We start from the raw sequence: 17,334 nt of genomic DNA on the forward strand, positions 1-17,334 counted from the left end.
TGGTCCTCTCTATGCGCCCTCCGCGGGCTGCGGCTTCGTGCTCCCCAGGGACCCAGTGCGAAGAAGCCTCGGACCCCACAGCTTCCGTCCGCGGCCCCCAACTCCACTCTGCAGCGAATAAATTAACATCTTGGGCCTTTCATTTACACGCATACCTTCTGCAAGGGTTTTCTTTTTTCTTTTCTGTTTTTAATCTTTTGTGTGTTTGTTTTCATTTGGATACCTCTACGTGTTTTTCTTGATATTTTTTTTCTTTGCATTGTCCGCTGCAGCATGGTAGAAAAGGGCAGCGTTAGGTTTGAATACCGGCTCTTGCATTCACCATCAGCAGCAGGGCCTCGGCCGAATCACTCCATCTTTGAACCCTATTGTGCATCATAGAAAATGGGCATAATAATACCGTTTACTCTGAGGACTAAATGATACATTGCCCATGAACTGAATGGAACATCAGAAGCTCAGAAAGAGAATAGTTATGGTATCACTGTTCTTTCTTTCCCTTTGAGTGTTGCTTCGTATTTCTTTACTTTCAGGCTGTCTTCCCTGATCTCACTTGTTCGTTTTTGTCTTTTGGGGACCTTTCTGCCCATACCTGACATTTTCCTTTGCTCTCGTCCCTTTTACCCTGTAAGTCACCACTCTCCACGTGCCATGTGCCACCTCGTTTTCATGGGACACGTTGCTGGGATCTGTTTTCTGGGTTTGAACCAAAGGATTAGTTACTTTTGGTGAAGTGGGAGTGTATTAGCGAAACAGAACTAATAGGTGTGAACCCAGAAGGCAGGACAACTCCAAGCGGGGAGGGGGGCTTCCAGATCATAGGTAGATAGGAGACAAATAGTTGCATTCTTTTGAGTTTCTGATTAGCCCTTCCAAAGGAGGCTGTCAGATATGCATTTATCTCAATGAGCAGAGGGGTGACTTTGAATAGAAGGGGAAGCAGGTTTGCCCTAGGCAGTTCCCAGCTTGAATTTTCCCTTTAGTTTAGTGATTTTGGGGGCCCAAGATGTTTTCCTTTCACACAGGGTATGTATAAACATATAAAAGGAGATTTATTATAAGGAATTGGCTCACATGATTATGGTCGTTGAAAGGTCCCGACATCTGCTAACTGCAAGCTGGAGAACCAAGGAAGCTGGTGGTATAATTCAGTCTGAAGCTGAAGGCCTGAGAACCGGAAAGAGATTGAGGTGCTGGTGTCTGAAGGCCAGAAAGCAGGAGGAGATGATATCCCAGCTCAAGAAGAGAGAGGTGAATTTACTCTTCCTCTGCCTTTTTATTCTGTTTGGGCCCTCAATGGATTGGATGGTGCCTACGCATATTGGTGAGAGTGATTTTCTTAGTCTACTGATTCAAATGTAATCTCTCTTTTTTTTTTAGACAGTCTTGTGCAACCTCCGCCTCCCAGTTCTCCTGCCTCAGCCTCCCTAATAGCTGGGATTACAAGGCATGCGCCATCACGCCCGGCAATTTTTTTTTTTTTTTTTTTTTTTGTATTTTTAGTGGAGACCGGTTTTCACCATATTGGCCAGAAACACCCTCACAGACACACCTACTAATAATGTTTTACCTGTTATCTGGGCATCCCTTAGCTAGTCAAGTTGACACATAAAATTACCCAATACAAAGAGAAATATACATTTCATGAAAGCCTACTGGGTACCAAATGTTTTTCTCTGTAAATCTCATTGAATATTTAAAAATATTAGTATTAAGTGCATAAATAATACATAAACATGTTCTTCTAAACATTTGCTGCATTACAGTGTTAAAGAAAAAATTATTCAGTGATACTTGTTAAAGCATGGTAAGGGAGACCTTATTCAGGAGCAGGAAAGGTAAACCACTGCAATGAAGTCTTGCTGTAGGGACAAGAGATTGGGCTCAACTCTAAATACAGAATGGGCAAGTGGGAATTTATAGTCAAGGAAATTTTTTTGGAGTTTGGGATGCCAATGGATTGAAAATTACTAAGGGGAACCATCAGGCATAAGGGGGATTCTGGCTAAGTCAACCTAATGGGATTCTTGCTGAAGACAGGTCAGGGTGATCAGATATCACCTGTGGGATGGTGGAGGATGAGGACCCTGACCAGGTATTAAAGATGGTCAGATATCAAGGATGGGGGAGTTCCTGCTAAAGGACTTAGAGTTCTTTGCTAACATTAGATCTTACAAGGAAGTACACCAATAGCCCTAGGAGGAGTTTCAGAAGCCTGACAAGTTTGGCGAAGAAAAGAGATTTTGTGAATGGATAACCCTAATTTTTTTTTTTTTTTTTTTTTTTTGAGATGGAGTCTTGCTCTGCCGCCAGGCTGGAGTGCAGTGGCACCATCTCGGCTCACTGCAACCTCACCCTCCCGGGTTCAAGTGATTCTCCTGCCTCAGCCTCCTGAGTAGCTGGGACTACGGGCATGCACCACCAAGCCCAGCTAATTTTTGTATTTTTAGTAGAGACAGGTTTCACAATGTTGGCTAGGATGGTCTCAATCTCTTGACCTCATGATCCGGTGGCCTCAGCCTCTCAAAGTGCTGGGATTACAGGCGTGAGCCACTGCGCCCGGCCGCTAATGACATTTTTAGCAACCCTGGCTTCCTCCTCTCTCTCCAGAAGTTAGCTGTTCTTATGACCCGAGTGTGTTTATCTTCCAGATCTTTTTCTTTATTTTCATGTGCTGTGTACATATGTATCCACAGAAAGTAAATAGTATTATTTTCTGTGTACATATGTGTATGCCTGTGTGTTCATGTTGAATTCTTCAATTTGTTTTCTCTTAGCAGTGGGCCTTGGAGATCTGTTGATAGCAGTAAATAAAAATCTCCCTTATTCCTTCTACTTTCTGCATAACATTCCATAGTGTAAATAGCAATTTGCCTATTGAAAACATATGTTTTTATAATTGTTGGGGTTACAAACAATGCTATAATGATCACCCTCTTTGTGCATACGTGCACAAAGACGGACACTGAGAAAGAGTATTGCTGGGTTAAAGGTTGTACACATTTAATGAATACTGTCAAGTTTTCCTCCCAAATGAATGCACCTGTTTACACTCTTAACAGCAGCGTATGAGATTTTTCCCCCCATATCCATGCCCTTACATCATGTTGCCAAATTGTAAATCTCAGACAGTTTAATGGGCAAACACAATATCTAATTGTTTTACTTTGCCTTTCCATCATTAATGGTGAGACTGAACTTTCTTCCATACATTTGTTGGTAATTTGTAGTTTTCCTATGAGTTTTCTTTTTCTTTTTTTTTTTTTTTTTGAGACGGAGTCTCACGCTGTTGCCCAGGCTGGAGTGCAGTGGCGCGATCTTGGCTCACTGCAAGCTCCGCCTCCCGGGTTCCCGCCATTCTCCTGCCTCAGCCTCCTGAGTAGCTGGGACTACAGGCGCCCGCCACCGCGCCCGGCTAATTTTTTTGTATTTTTAGTAGAGACGGGGTTTCACTGTGGTCTCGATCTCCTGACCTTGTGATCCGCCCGCCTCGGCCTCCCAAAGTGCTGGGATTACAGGCTTGAGCCACCGCGCCCGGCCGAGTTTTATTTTTCTATTGGACTTTTTGTTTTTTTAAATTGGTTGTTAGATGTTCTCTATGTATCCTAGATCCTAATCATTTTACATATATGTTGCAAGAGATATATTAATTTTATGTGTCAACTTGACTAAATTCATGAAAACGTACTGTGTACAAGATATTTTTCTCTATAATCTCCTTGAATATTTTAAAATATGAATATTAATGTTTTCCTTACCTTTATAGATTATTGTTTAACTTTGTAGTGTTAAAGTTTCAAATCTGTTACACTCTTTCCTCCAGTGGCTTCAAATTAGGTGTTTTATTTGAGAATATCTTTTCTGCACCAAAGTCATAAAGGCTTCTCCTGTATTTTCTTCTACTACTTTTTGCTTCTCCTTTTTGTGATTAGGTTTGGAATTTATTTTTGTGAATGATATAAACGGGGGATTCTAATCTAATATCAGTGGTAATCAATTTCTACTTTGAAAACATGGAGTATGAGATATTTACATAATAGAGGATATATTTACATACAAAAGATTATAATCCATATGTGATGCGATCTGAATTCTGTCAGTGCAGTTATCTGGTCCTTCATTTGTCAATGATTGTTTGAGTTACTGCTCTTACAAGACGCAGTGGTAGGTATATGGAACAGAATGGAGAATAAGAAAGATGTAATATCTGTTCTCGTTGATCTAACTTTCATGGGTTGTGTGTGTGTATGATATGAAGGAGTTGGAGAAGAAGAAAACAGTTTAAATAACTGACTCTATTCACTAACTGTGGCTATTTAATTATGATTAATTAAATTAATTATAATTGTTGTAAGTTCTCCAAAGGAGAAATACAGAGTGCTATGAGAACTTGTAACTGGAGGTCCTAATCCTGGCGGTGGTGCTGGTAGAGAGGTAGTTAGGGAAAGCTTTCTTGAATAGTGACATTTGAACTGAGTCTGTGGAATGCCTGGGCAAGCTGAGGCTGGAGGTGAGGTTGGGAGATGGGGTATAAACCAAAAAGTGTCTGAGACATATTTCAATTGATTTAGAGGTTTATTTTGCCAAGGCTGAGGACACACCATGGAAAAGTAGACACAGGTTACAGTAGCATCTGTGGCCTGTGCTTTTTCCAAAGAGCGTTTTGAGGACTTCAATATTTAAAGGAGAAAGAGCAGGCAGGAAAGGAAGGAGGAAAGAAAAAAAGGGGAGGGTAGGCAGCTAGCAAGAAGTCCCATTCTTGTGAAGCTCTGATCAGGCTCAGCAATCCACGTTTTACATCTGAAAAACAAGTAGTGGGGACAAAGTCAGTTATGCATAGATCTGCATTTTCTATAAGGTATAGTAAACGTGAAGTAAAGTAAACGTGTCTAGAAACAAAAGGAATTTCAGAAACAAACATGTTTAGAAACAAAAAGTATGTGTTTAGAAACAAAACAAAAGGAAGGCAGTTTTTGCGTGATTCAGTTCCCAAGCATAGCTTTTCCCTTTGGCACAGTGAGTTTGGGGTCCCAAGATTTTGTTTTCCTTTCATTGAGGTGAGTAAAAAAGAATACTTGAAGTAATGCGAAATCGTGTATACCAGAGCTCTGAAATGGGAAGGAGTCTGGTGTACTGGAGAAACTGAGAGGAGACTGGTGTGGCTGTGGTCTGAGAGCAATAGTGGAATTTGTGAGACCTGATACTGTGGACAGAGATCAGACCTAATAGACTAATGGTCTTATAGGTCGAATTAACTGCTAAAATTAATGAGAATCTGGTCGGGTATGGTGGCTCACACCTGTAATCCCAGCACTTTGGGAGGTTGAGGCTGGTGGAACACCTGAGCTTAGGAGTTCGAGACCAGCCTAGGAAACACGGTGAAACCCTGTCTCTACAAAAAAATACACACACACGCACACACTTAGCTAGGCGTGGTGGCATGCATCTGTGGTCCCAGCTACTCGGAAGGCTGAGGTGGGAGGATCACTTGAACCCAGGAGGTGGAGGTTGCAGTGAGCCAAGATCGTGCCACTGCACTCCAGCCTGGGCAGCTGAGTGAGAAGCTGTCTCCAAAAAATAAATAAATAAATAAATAAAATAAATAAAATTAACGAAAGCCATTGGAGTTTTTTTTATTAATTGAGCAACATGATTAGATATGCACCTTTGTAAGGTCTTTCTGGTCACCGAGGAGAATGGAGGGGACCATGAGTGGATGAGGAGAGATAACTTAGGAAGCTATTACTGTAGATTAGGTACTTGGACTAAAGCAATAATAGTAGATATGGAGGGCATTGGGTTATTTCTTTAAAACTATTTGATGCAGAGCAAAGAACTAATTGTTAGAAAGATGGTTATTGTTAGAAAAATTGTTAGAGGCCGGGCGCAGTGGCTCAAGCCTGTAATCCCAGCACTTTGGGAGGCCGAGACGGGCGGATCACGAGGTCAAGGAGATGGAGACCATCCTGGCTAACACAGTGAAACCCCGTCTCTACTACAAAATACAAAAAACTAGCCGGGCGAGGTGGTGGGTGCCTGTAGTCCCAGCTACTCGGGAGGCTGAGGCAGGAGAATGGTGTAAACCCGCGAGGCGGAGCTTGCAGTGAGCTGAGATCCGGCCACTGCACTCCGGCCTGGGCGACAGAGCGAAACTCCGTCTCAAAAAAAAAAAAAAAAGAAAAAAGAAAAATTGTTGGAAAATAGGATAGAGAGAGGTTATTTCCTAAAAGTTGAAGAAATGGCAGGGGTAATTAGTGATAGTGAAGTGAGCCCAGCTGAAAGTTTGCATAGGAGTTGCACTCTCCTAGTTGTTCAATCCAAGTCTGACTGAACACCAGGTATAGAAAGTGAATGGTTCTGGAAGAGCTATGTGTACATGGCATTTTTGTAATTAGAGTCATTTAGACTTGCAAGACGAATCTGTAATTCAAAGTGACCTGGTGGTGAGCCACTTGGTCAGGCACTAGATTAGATACCTTGGTAAGTATATGATTATCTGCATTCTAATGTGTCTGTATTATGCTTTATATTTTCTCATATTTGATTTTTACACTCTGATCCCCAAGTTAGTTGGTCATTTGTGAATACCATGGAGTGATAAGGTCCTGATAAAAACAGAGGTGGCTTTAGAGATATACCTTAAGGAAGACAGCAGGAAATCTAGTCTGAGACACGTTGAGAAAAATGGTCTGTAGCTGGATAAGCTTGGAAAAGACCATATACTCCATCCTCTTCTTGGAAATTTTTTTTTTTTTTTTTTTTTAATTTATTTATTATTATTATACTTTAAGTTGTAGGGTACATGTGCATAACGTGCAGGTTTGTTACATATGTATACTTGTGCCTTGTTGCTGTGCTGCACCCATCAACTCGTCATTTACATCAGGTATAACTCCCAATGCAATCCCTCCCCCCTCCCCCCTCCCCCTTCCCCCCTCCCCCCTCCCCATGATAGGCCCCGGTGTGTGATGTTCCCCTTCCTGAGTCCGAGTGATCTCATTGTTCAGTTCCCACCTATGAGTGAGAACATGCGGTGTTTGGTTTTCTGTTCTTGTGATAGTTTGCTAAGAATGATGGTTTCCAGCTGCATCCATGTCCCTACAAAGGACACAAACTCATCCTTTTTGATGTGGAGAAATAGGAACACTTTTACACTGTTGGTGGGATTGTAAACTAGTTCAACCATTATGGAAAACAGTATGGCGATTCCTCAAGGATCTAGAACTAGATGTACCATATGACCCAGCCATCCCATTACTGGGTATATACCCAAAGGATTATAAATCATGCTGCTATAAAGACACATGCACGCGTATGTTTATTGCAGCACTATTCACAATAGCACAGACTTGGAATCAACCCAAATGTCCATCAGTGACAGATTGGATTAAGGAAATTTTTATAATGCATGCGAAGATCCTTAGAAATGAAAAACAAAGCTGAGTTTATTAGTTGACATGTAAGGGAGAGCTATATCATTCAATGTGATGGGAGTGAGTCTTTCTGAGTTAAAAGAGGAAAGATGAAATCTAGGATAAGAACTGGAAGTTTTGCTCCAATAAGGCAGGATCTTGAAGACTATCATTGGTTAAGTAGAGGATTGTAAAGTATTATTTTGGAATGGCAATTGCTCTGGTTTTCAATAATTATGGGACAGGTCTTTTTTTTTTCTTCCAACTTTTATTTTGGGTCGAGGGAGTACATGTGCAGGTTTGTTATAGGGGTAAATTGCTTGTCACTGAGATTTGATGCACAAATGATCCCATCACCCAGGTAGTGAGCACAGTTTCCAATAGGTAGTTTTTTGATTCTCACTCTTCTCCCTCCCTCCACCCTCAAGTAGGCCCCAGTGTCTGTTGTCTCCTTGGTGTCCATGTGTACTCAATGTTTAGCTCCTACTTTTAAGTGAGAACATGTGGGATCTTGTTTTCTGTTCCTGTGTTAATTTGCTTACAATAATGGCTTCCAGCTCCATCTATTTTGCTGCAGAAGACAGGATGTCATTCTTTTTTGTGGCCACATAGTATTCCATGGTATATATGTACCACATTTTCTTTATCCAGTTCATCATTGAGGGGTATTTAGGTTGATTCCATGTCTTTGCTATTGTGGAATAGTGCTGCAGTGAACATATGTGTACATGTGTCTTTATGGTTGAATGATTTATATTCCTTTGCGTTTATACCCAGTAATGGGATTGCTGGGTCAAATAGCGATTCTGTTTTACATTCAAGAAGTCTCCAAATTGCTTTCCACAGTAGCTGAACTAATTTACATTCCCACCAGCGGTGTGTATGCATTCCCCTTTCTCTGCAACCTTGCCAGCATCTGTTATTTCTCTTTTACTTTTTAATAATAGGCATTCTGACTGATATGAGATGATATCCCACTGTAGTTTTGATTTGTATTTCTTTAATGATTAGTGATGTTGGGCATTTTTTCCCTTGAATTTGTTGGTCACGTGTATGTCTTCTTTTGAGAAGTGTCTGTTCATGTCATTTGCCCATTTTTAAATGGAATTGTTTGTTTTTTGCTTGTTGAATTGTTTAAGTTGCTTATATTTTCTCCCATTCTGTAGATTGGCTGTTTACTCTGTTGATAGTTTCTTTAGCTGTGCAGAAGCTCCTTAGTTTAATTAGGTCGCACTTGTCAATTTTTATTTTGCTGCAGTTGCCTTTGGAGTCTTCATCATGAAATCTTTGCCAGGACCTATGTCCAGTATGGTATTTCCTATGTTTTCTTCTAGGGTTTCTATAGTTTTAGGTTTTATATTTAAGTCTTTACTCCATCTTGAGTTGATTTTTGTGCATAGTGAAAGGAAGGGATCCAGTTTTAAACTTCCGCATATGGCTAGCCAATTGTCCCAGCATCATTTATTGAATAGGGAGTCCTTTCCCCATTGCTTGTTTTTGTCAACTTTGTTGAAGATCAGATGGTTGTAGGTGTGTGGCTTTATTTCTGGATTTTCTAACCGGTTCCATTGGTCTCTGTGTCTGTTTCTGTATGGGCATAAGTCTTAATGAATTCCAAGATGGGATGAATAAAGCTATGTTGGGTTCAAGATCATATAGGAGGTACTTTTATACACATATGTTTGAGATTTGGAAATTATTTTCTCTAACTTAGTGTTATGGATTCTCAGAAGTTCAATAATGAAGGAACCTACTTAACCTTTTCTAACCCTGCATTCCCCCCACCCAGTTTGAATTCTGAGTCCTGTTTATGAATATCCTGTGACATCATGAAAACACTGCTTTACTTAAGTGTGTGCATTTTCATAAAACAAATTATCTCTAAAGTTAATTGTTAAAGATTTGTTTCAGGTCTATCCAGGCGCTCAACTTTGTCATTAAAGTTATTGATACTAGAAAAATAATATCCAGGGATCTGGGTAGGTTGTTCGTGATATTGTCTGAATGGATCTTTTTGTAATTCCTTACTCTGCTGGAGAAAAGTAGAATAGGAAAGACATTTTGGCTTTAGAGACCTGAGAAACAGTAGGGTACAATGTGAGGTCTCAAGTTCTGTCTTGTCTCTGTGGCCAGGGCTCCTTTTCTTTAAAACAGCACTCTATCTTCTCTGGATACTGGAGGCTGCCCACAATCTCCTTCATGTCTTTGCCTCCCTTGTAGGTGAGGGAAAGTCAGATCTTAGGCATGGTTCCCTGGAAGTCTTCTTGTAATTCATATCATTCTTGATGTTCAGGAGGCTTCACCGTTGGATAGACTTCTGTAACTCTAGCATTTCCAACTCCTAGAACTAATACCCCTGCAGACTACTATAATACCCCCCCACACACACGTGCACACACACGTTTTTTCCCGGTAGAATCAGTACCAGGAACATAGCTTGGTATATGATATCAGTATATCAGTAAGACATAAACATGCATGAATAAATGTTGTCTATTTTAAGTTTTATGAATTAAAGCCTCGTGGTATTCTCACACTTGTTCTTCCCTCCTTCCCCCTTTTCTTGGATCTGCCAAAATGTTTTTATCCTACCCTTTGTCTGCCATTAGACATGAAACCCTTAAGGTCATAGGCTAGGCCCAGAAAAACTAATATTTATGAGATTTGAAGGCAAATTTTTAAAAACTTTTTAAAAGCAATAATATAGCCCAGATGTTCCAATACCTCTAGATTTAGGTTACCTTGAGTACTTGCCCAAGCCCCTGCAAATGTGAAGTGCTTCCTAAAATTTCTGCATATTCTGTGGCCATCTCTGTGATATTCTCTGTGGGCTGTTTCTAATCCAAACTATATAATTCCAGACATGAAACTTTATTCCTCCTTGACTCACATACAACACACACATACATGAATGCATGTGACATGCATGTTCTGTTCATACAGGCATTTGGTAATATAGGAGACTTTACTGAAGGTTTGAGGGCAAGACAGATCAACATTGTAGAAATGTGACTTCAAACCGAGCATTAGGCATCTCCATTCTTAAACTGCTTTTTAGGTGCCCTGACTCTGGGGAATTTCCACTGACTTCTTCCCACAGACTCCTCTGCTTTGCTCCATTTTGGGTTCCTTTTTTCTTCCTTTCTCTGTCATTTCTTTTTTGGAAAATATTAAATGTTACCTTTTTTTTTTTTCTCATTCAGGGCACTCTAAACCATTCTTTGATGATAGAGCTCATGATAATATTGATGTCCTTAGGTTCTCTCCCTTCCTTTACTGCCAAATGATCTATTTCTCCTGCACAGCTCCAAGACAGTTCCCTCTCTAAGAGAAAATCAGGTACAGCAGTTGAGATAATAATATTTTTCTCATTACATTTTGTTTTGAATTTTCAATTCAATATTAAAAGGAATGTGCAGTGTTGATGAAAGGAGTCAAACTCTGTAAAATATTGGAAGAGATTTATTCTGACCCCAATACAAGTGAACATGGCCTGTGGCACAGCCCTCAGGAGATCCTGAGAACATGTGCCCAAGGTGGTTGGGCCACAGCTTGGATTTATACACTTTAGAGAGACATGAGACATCAGTCAGATACATTTAAGATATACATTGTTTCTATCCAGAAAAGCAGGATAACTTGAAGTAGGGGGCGGGGGGCTTCCAGGTTATAGGTAGATTTAAAAATTTTCTGATTGGCAATTGGTTGAAAGAGTTATTATCAATAGAAAGGAATGTCTGGGTTATGATAAGGGGTTGTGGAGACCAGTTTTATCATGCAAATGCAGCTTCCAGGTAGTAAGCTTCAGAGAGAATAGATTGTACATTTGTAAATGTTTCTTATCAGACTTAAGGTCTGTGTTGATGTTAAATGCTGGTCAGCTTTTCCTGAATTCCAAAAGGGAGGAGGGCATAATGAGGCATGTCTGACCCCTTCTTCCTGTCATGATCTGAACCAGTCTTTCAGGTTAACTTTGGAGTGCTCTGGCCAAGAGGAGGAGTCCATTCAGATGATTGAGGGACCCTTAGAATTTTATTTTTTGTTTACAGCAGTCATCTTTTTTTTTTTTTTTTTTGACCATAGTTTAATGGTCTTTTAATGCTAGTTTTTCTTTACTGTTGGGAAGGGACATATCTAATACTCATTATCACAAACTGAATCACCTGCATTATCATTGCCTAAAAAGATATCTTACCTAAAGACAAGGTCTGATCAGTAGGTTTGTAGCCTACTTTGAGGGACTTTGCACACTAACCCTGAAACCAGGCCAATTGTCCCACACAAAAGATATTTATGGATTTTTAAATGAACACAGAAATTGACACTCTGTCTTAAAACCTGAAACTTACATTTGTCTTAACTGAGTTCCTTCCTCAGGAAACTGACTCTTGGGCAAAAGACTGAATGAAGCCCACTAGATCACCAATCCAGACAACAAGATGCCTGGCCCCTCATTCATCATGATGGCTTCCTTACCCTCCCTAATTCCTGTTTTCTCACCTTACCAACTCTTCTTCCTTACCCCTCTCTAATTCCTATTCTCCCTCCCTTCCACTATATATAAAACCTCCCAATTTTAGGCATTTGGGGAGATGGATTTGAGACTTTACCTCCCATTTTTCTTGGCTGCAGCATTCAGTTAAAGCCTTCTTCCCTGGCAATGCTCAGTGACTCGGTGATCGATGTTCTGTGCAGCAAGCACCAGGACCTGACTGAACCCTGGGGGTTTCAGTGACAACCTACGTGTGAACCCTGAGCTTCATGTAACCTTGGGGCTGCATTTTCCAGTAGGAAAGCGTTTTTAGATATATTGGCTCTGAGACTTTTCCTAGCTTCCTAGGCACTTGGTCTACTTATATTGGAGCCCAGGAACTGCTGTAATCCATGAACTGTAAATGGAAACTTTTTATAAGATGTTCTCAAGTTTTGGTGTTATCTGAGGATGAACGTCTCTAAGTTTATCTAAAAATTTGTATTATTTCAAGATAGAAGTCCCCTTATTGAGATATTATCAAACACAAAGCTGATTCATTTCAAACATTTTGGAAGGAACATTAGAATTATTAGAAGTCTGAGGCGTGCTTCTCATGATGAAGATGATAGGAACTAAGAAAATGAGATGTGGAATGTTTTATATTTTTGACAAGAAGATGAGGCAAAGAGGGTGGTCATAAAAAAAGATGGTGGTCATAAAAAAAGATGGTGGTCATAAACAAAGAGGGAGACAGGATTCCTGGTACATTTTTAAAGTTGTTGACATTTGTCTCTGACCTTAGTGGTTTCTACTTTCAGTTTACTACTGACAAGTCCAGAGTTCTACTTCATGCATCTGAGGATATCCCGGGATTTCCTTGTTGAAGAATTACATTGTTTCTTCTCAAGAAAAACTCCTAGTTCATTTACATGTAACAAGTTCTCATAGGAGACCCTAACCATGATGGTTTGCTTTTGCATCTTTATCTTACTATAGCATTTAATCAGAACTTCTGGGATTTGGGGGGAGCCTGTTTTACCAAACTTCTCCAAAATCCTCTCTTAACTTTAATTGTTTTTATCTGCATTAAGCTCATTTTGATGTGTTGCATGTTTTACTTTGCATGACCAGTCTTTGGGCAAGTCATTGCCTTTCTTAAGGCTCCCTTCACCTCCTTGTTTCTAATGGTATAAATAAAGGGACTCAGAAGCGGGGTGAGGATAGTATTTAGCACAGACACCACCTTATTAATCTTAAAGGAGGAGTGTGCTGCGGGTCTTAGGTACATGAACAGAACAGCCCCATAGAGCAGGGAGACAACGGTCAGGTGCGAGGCACAGGTAGAGAAGGTCTTCTGACGGCCCGTGGCTGAAGGAATCCGTAGGATTGTGAACAGAATGTAGATATAAGAAATCATATTAAAGAGGAGTGACCCTGGGATCACAAGGACAGTTGCCAGGACACCCAGGAGTTCCAAAATGCTGGTGTCTATGCAGGCGGCTTTCAAAATGGGTCCAACATCACAGTAGAAATGATTGATAACATTATTGCCACAGAACGGCAACTGGATGAGCAGCATCATCTGACAAAAGACAGTGGTGAAGCCCACCACCCAGGAGCTCAGGGCCAGCTGCAGGCAGAGTTTGCTGGTCATGATGGTGGGGTAGCGAAGGGGCTTGCAGATGGCCAGGTAGCAGTCAAAAGACATGATAGTGAGGATCAAGAACTCGGTGGTGCCCAGGAAGAAGTGGAAGAAGGCCTGCAGCAGGCAGCAGGAAATGCAGATTACCGTTCTTGCCACTACAAAGGTTTCTAGCAGTTTGGGGATGACTGTGGTGGTGTACCAGATCTCTAGGAAAGACAAATTACAAAGGAAGAAGTACATTGGAATTTGTAGCCTGGGCATAGCCCACACAATGGCAATAATAAGCCCATTGCCTGTAAGGGTTAATATGTAGATGAGAAGTATTGCTATAAAGAGAGGTGTTTGTAGGCCTTGGATAACAGGAAAGCCTAGGAGGATGAATTCTGTGATTACCGTCCCATTTCTCATGTCCCTTGATACCCTAGAAAGACAAGCAAGAAAGCTCCTGAGAATCTTAGAGCACAGTTGATTGTAGTTGGGACAAAAAATAAGGAGGATTCTGACTATGTCAGGTCCTCCCTCATCCACATATAAATACACACTGGCCAATCCTTCTTTACTGATGACTTGGCTGGTTCTTTTGTCAGCAAAACCAGCTTCTAGTGGACTTTGAATGTATTAAATACACTTGATGAATGCAAAGTATTTTTTCACCCTTATACAACTCTGAGAATAATCATGTTAAATGTGGTTGCTTGTTGTCAATTATTCATATGACTATTTTAAATGCATAGTGTGTATAACAACATATGTACATACACATGGCTGTGAGTTCATAAGAAATTAATCCCTATTCTCAGAGTCTGAAAAAGAGTTACTGATTATATTACAGATACATTTAAGGAAGCCATTATTGTGTGTGGGTGTGAGTGTGTTTATTGAAATAGCCTCAAATCATTGCTATTATATTAGTGGTGAGATACAAGATAACAGAACAGGTGTTTTTCTAAAAATCCACTTCCATATTCTAGTTCAGACTCCTTTGTTAAAGGAATCAAAAATAACATTTAAAACTAAATGAATAAAACTGTTTAGGAAGTAGAGAGATATATTCAACTCAAATTCAAAATCTCAGAACGAGCTGAGTCAAAGCCTGTTATATGGAAGCACCTAATAAATGTATATGGGATAAAGATCTGCAGACTCTAATCTCCAAAAGTGAAAGGTTAGCAAATGCTAAGGATAACAAAATGGGAACTCTGAAAAGTACATTTTTGTCAAAACTTTTTTTGTGACTAAATGTCTTTTTATACCAAGTAAAGTATTTCTATTTGTATATGTAAATTCATAGGCTGAGAACATCCTTTCTGTTCTACTAAAATTCAGCAGAAAATAGTAAAACTACTTCCTTTCTTATTGAGGCTAGTCTTCCATATGGGTTTCCTTTGAAATGGGTAAGATAAATTACCGTGAGATGAATTTCACAATTTTCAAAGTGCGTGAGAAACTTAGCATGAAACAGGCAACTTACAGGTCATTGATAGGTTGTTTCATTCTTCCCTCATGTGAGATAACTGTAATTCTCTGAGGGCTTGCTTAGGGAAGAAAAACACTTCCATTTTCTCCCACCTCTTTTCTAGACAAGGAAAAGATTCTTTGTCTACAATCTCGCAAGCTCCAGTGCCTTTCCACAAAATGATGAGAGACAGAGAAGTATTTGAATTTGCACTAATGGCCAATATAACTGGCTGCGAACCTGGTCTCTTTCTATAGGATAGGTATGGAATTATCTTCATTCCCCATGCAGAGAAGAGTGGCAATCTCTATAGCTCAATATCATATTTCCAAGGGCTACACATTCTACCATTTGGAGAATTAGACCTATGAATTCCACAAGCATTTGTTGAGAGCTTACTATGCTTCAAGTCCTGCTAGGCAATTAAAGAGCTTATCAGATAGATAGATAGATAGATAGATAGATAGATAGATAGATAGATAGATAGATTAAAGAGCTTATCAGATAGATAGATAGATTAGATAGATAGATTAGATAGATTAGATAGATAGATAGAGATAGATAGATACTATATATAGTATAATAATTAGAACATGACTCAGTGAGGGAAAGTGTAGAGTTGTGCACAGATTGTTTTAAAAACACTTAGAAGGGACTCTTCACCCATCTTTAGCAGGGGTTAAGGAAGTTTTTCTAAACAAGGAGAGGCCTAAGCTGAGTCCTAGAGTTCAATAGGAAAAGAAAGTGGAGTAAGGAGAGAGGGGGAATGCATTCCAGACAAGGATTCAGTTTTTGTGACACAGAAACAGAGCAGAGAATTTCACCTGAGCTGGAGCTGGGAGTCAGACTTGTCCTGGTACTTATGATAAATTAACAGTTAGGACAGTTGACATGAGAGATTCATGAAGCTTTTGGAGCAAAGAATCTTGAGTCAGGGAGTTTGCAAGTGTGTGTGTGTGTGTGTGTGTGTGTGTGTGTGTGTGTGTGTGTGAAGTATGGTGTCAGCCATTCTCTGTAACACATGTACATGTGGATCTAAGCTTTATGGAGGAAGGGGCTGCAGGTGGTATCTGCATGACCTCTTTTGAGATTCTGGTCACAGACAGCACTGCTGTGGTATCCAGGTGACCATGTGGGGCACATACAGGGGACAGACATACTCTCTCTGCTTTTGTCAGTAACATGGCTTGGTTTGGTAGCATGAGGGTCCAGGAATAGCAGCAGCAGTGGCAGCAGAAATGATACCAGCAAAAGTGGCAGTGCCTGGCAAGGGGAGTGGTCCTCAGCAGAAGGAATGCTGAGAAGGTAGAAGTGGCAGGAATGAGGAATCAGGCAGTAGCTGTCCTGACAGCTGCATAGACTGGGTTTTGAGCACATGTGAAGTTTTGTGAGATGTGGAGGGAGGTGGGGATGTCTCGAGTTAGCAGGTAAAAGCAATATTCAGAGAAACACGGGAAAGCAGCCCCAGGAACCTAAAGTTATAGAGCTAAGATACTGGATTAAACACTGCCGTCTATATGCCTGTTACATTTCAATCCTACACTCTAGACTTTTTTTTTTTTCCTTTAAAAAAGTCACAATGTATAGGGTCAAATGGATTCATGCATATCCACCAGGGTCCAAGTCACCAGGTCCTGTTAACTTTACTTCTTACTCATTCTCTAGTGTGTGTCCTTCTTTCCGTCTCTCCTTGGCTCCGGTAAATCATGCTGTCATCTCCCATCAGGATTCGAACACAGCCTCCTAACAGGACTCCCTGTCTCCTGACTTGCTGTGCTCTTTCCTACCCATGGTTCAAACTGTAGCAAGGGGGACCATTCTAATTCTGACTATGCCACTCCTCAGAACCTTGAATTTAACATCCCAGACTCCTCAGCATGACATTTAAGACCACTGATGATCTTGTCTTACCTACCTTTCCAGCATGATTTTCTGCCATTTACCATTTTTCCTTCTGCCTTCCTTCTTCTATGCTCCACACTTACTGAATTACTCAGGTTTAGAGGTTAGCAAACTACAGCCCTGTTTTTGTAAAGTTTCACTAATACATAGCCACACTCATCTGTTTACCTATTGCCTGTGGCTGCTTTTGTGCTATAATGGTGAAGTTTAATAATTGTGACAGTGACCATATGACCCCCAAAGTCTAAAATGTTTACTCTCTGGCCCTTTACAGAAACAGCTGGCTGACTCCAGCTCTAGTTCTCCAATTATGCCTTCTTCTTTCTTGCCTCCCAGTCATTGCCCACGCTGTTCTCTTCACCAGAAGTACTCTTCCTGACTTTCTCCATTATTTGGCTAAGTCTTGTCTGAATTCTAAATTTAAGTTCAGGAGCCACCTCCATGG

The 17,334-nt window shown here is 40.5% G+C and overlaps 2 protein-coding genes across 2 annotated transcripts in view; one reads left to right on the forward strand and one right to left on the reverse strand.

Annotated features, from left to right (window-relative positions):
• The first annotated feature begins 11 nt into the window (after positions 1-11).
• The window catches only part of OR8D4 (olfactory receptor family 8 subfamily D member 4), a 94,506-nt gene continuing 77,183 nt past the window's right edge, over positions 12-17,334 (forward strand). The window contains exons 1-2 of the mRNA XM_065529158.2: positions 12-478; positions 1,095-1,251. Of these exons, the coding sequence (XP_065385230.1) occupies positions 1,225-1,251 (27 nt within the window). The 5' untranslated portion in view covers positions 12-478; positions 1,095-1,224. The remainder of the gene's footprint in view (positions 479-1,094; positions 1,252-17,334) is intronic.
• On the reverse strand, positions 11,470-14,070 carry OR6X1 (olfactory receptor family 6 subfamily X member 1). Its single transcript, XM_005580002.5, has one exon. It carries the CDS (start codon positions 13,937-13,939, stop codon positions 13,001-13,003), a length of 939 nt encoding a protein of 312 aa, XP_005580059.3. The 5' UTR covers positions 13,940-14,070; the 3' UTR covers positions 11,470-13,000.

This window comes from Macaca fascicularis, chromosome 14, assembly GCF_037993035.2.
Source record: "Macaca fascicularis isolate 582-1 chromosome 14, T2T-MFA8v1.1".
In the NCBI taxonomy this organism is placed as follows: Eukaryota; Metazoa; Chordata; class Mammalia; order Primates; family Cercopithecidae; genus Macaca; species Macaca fascicularis.

Excerpts from the sequence above, each read along its gene's own strand:
- OR6X1 (XM_005580002.5), bottom strand. The coding sequence starts at position 13,939 with ATGAGAAATGGGACGGTAATCACAGAATTCATCCTCCTAGGCTTTCCT.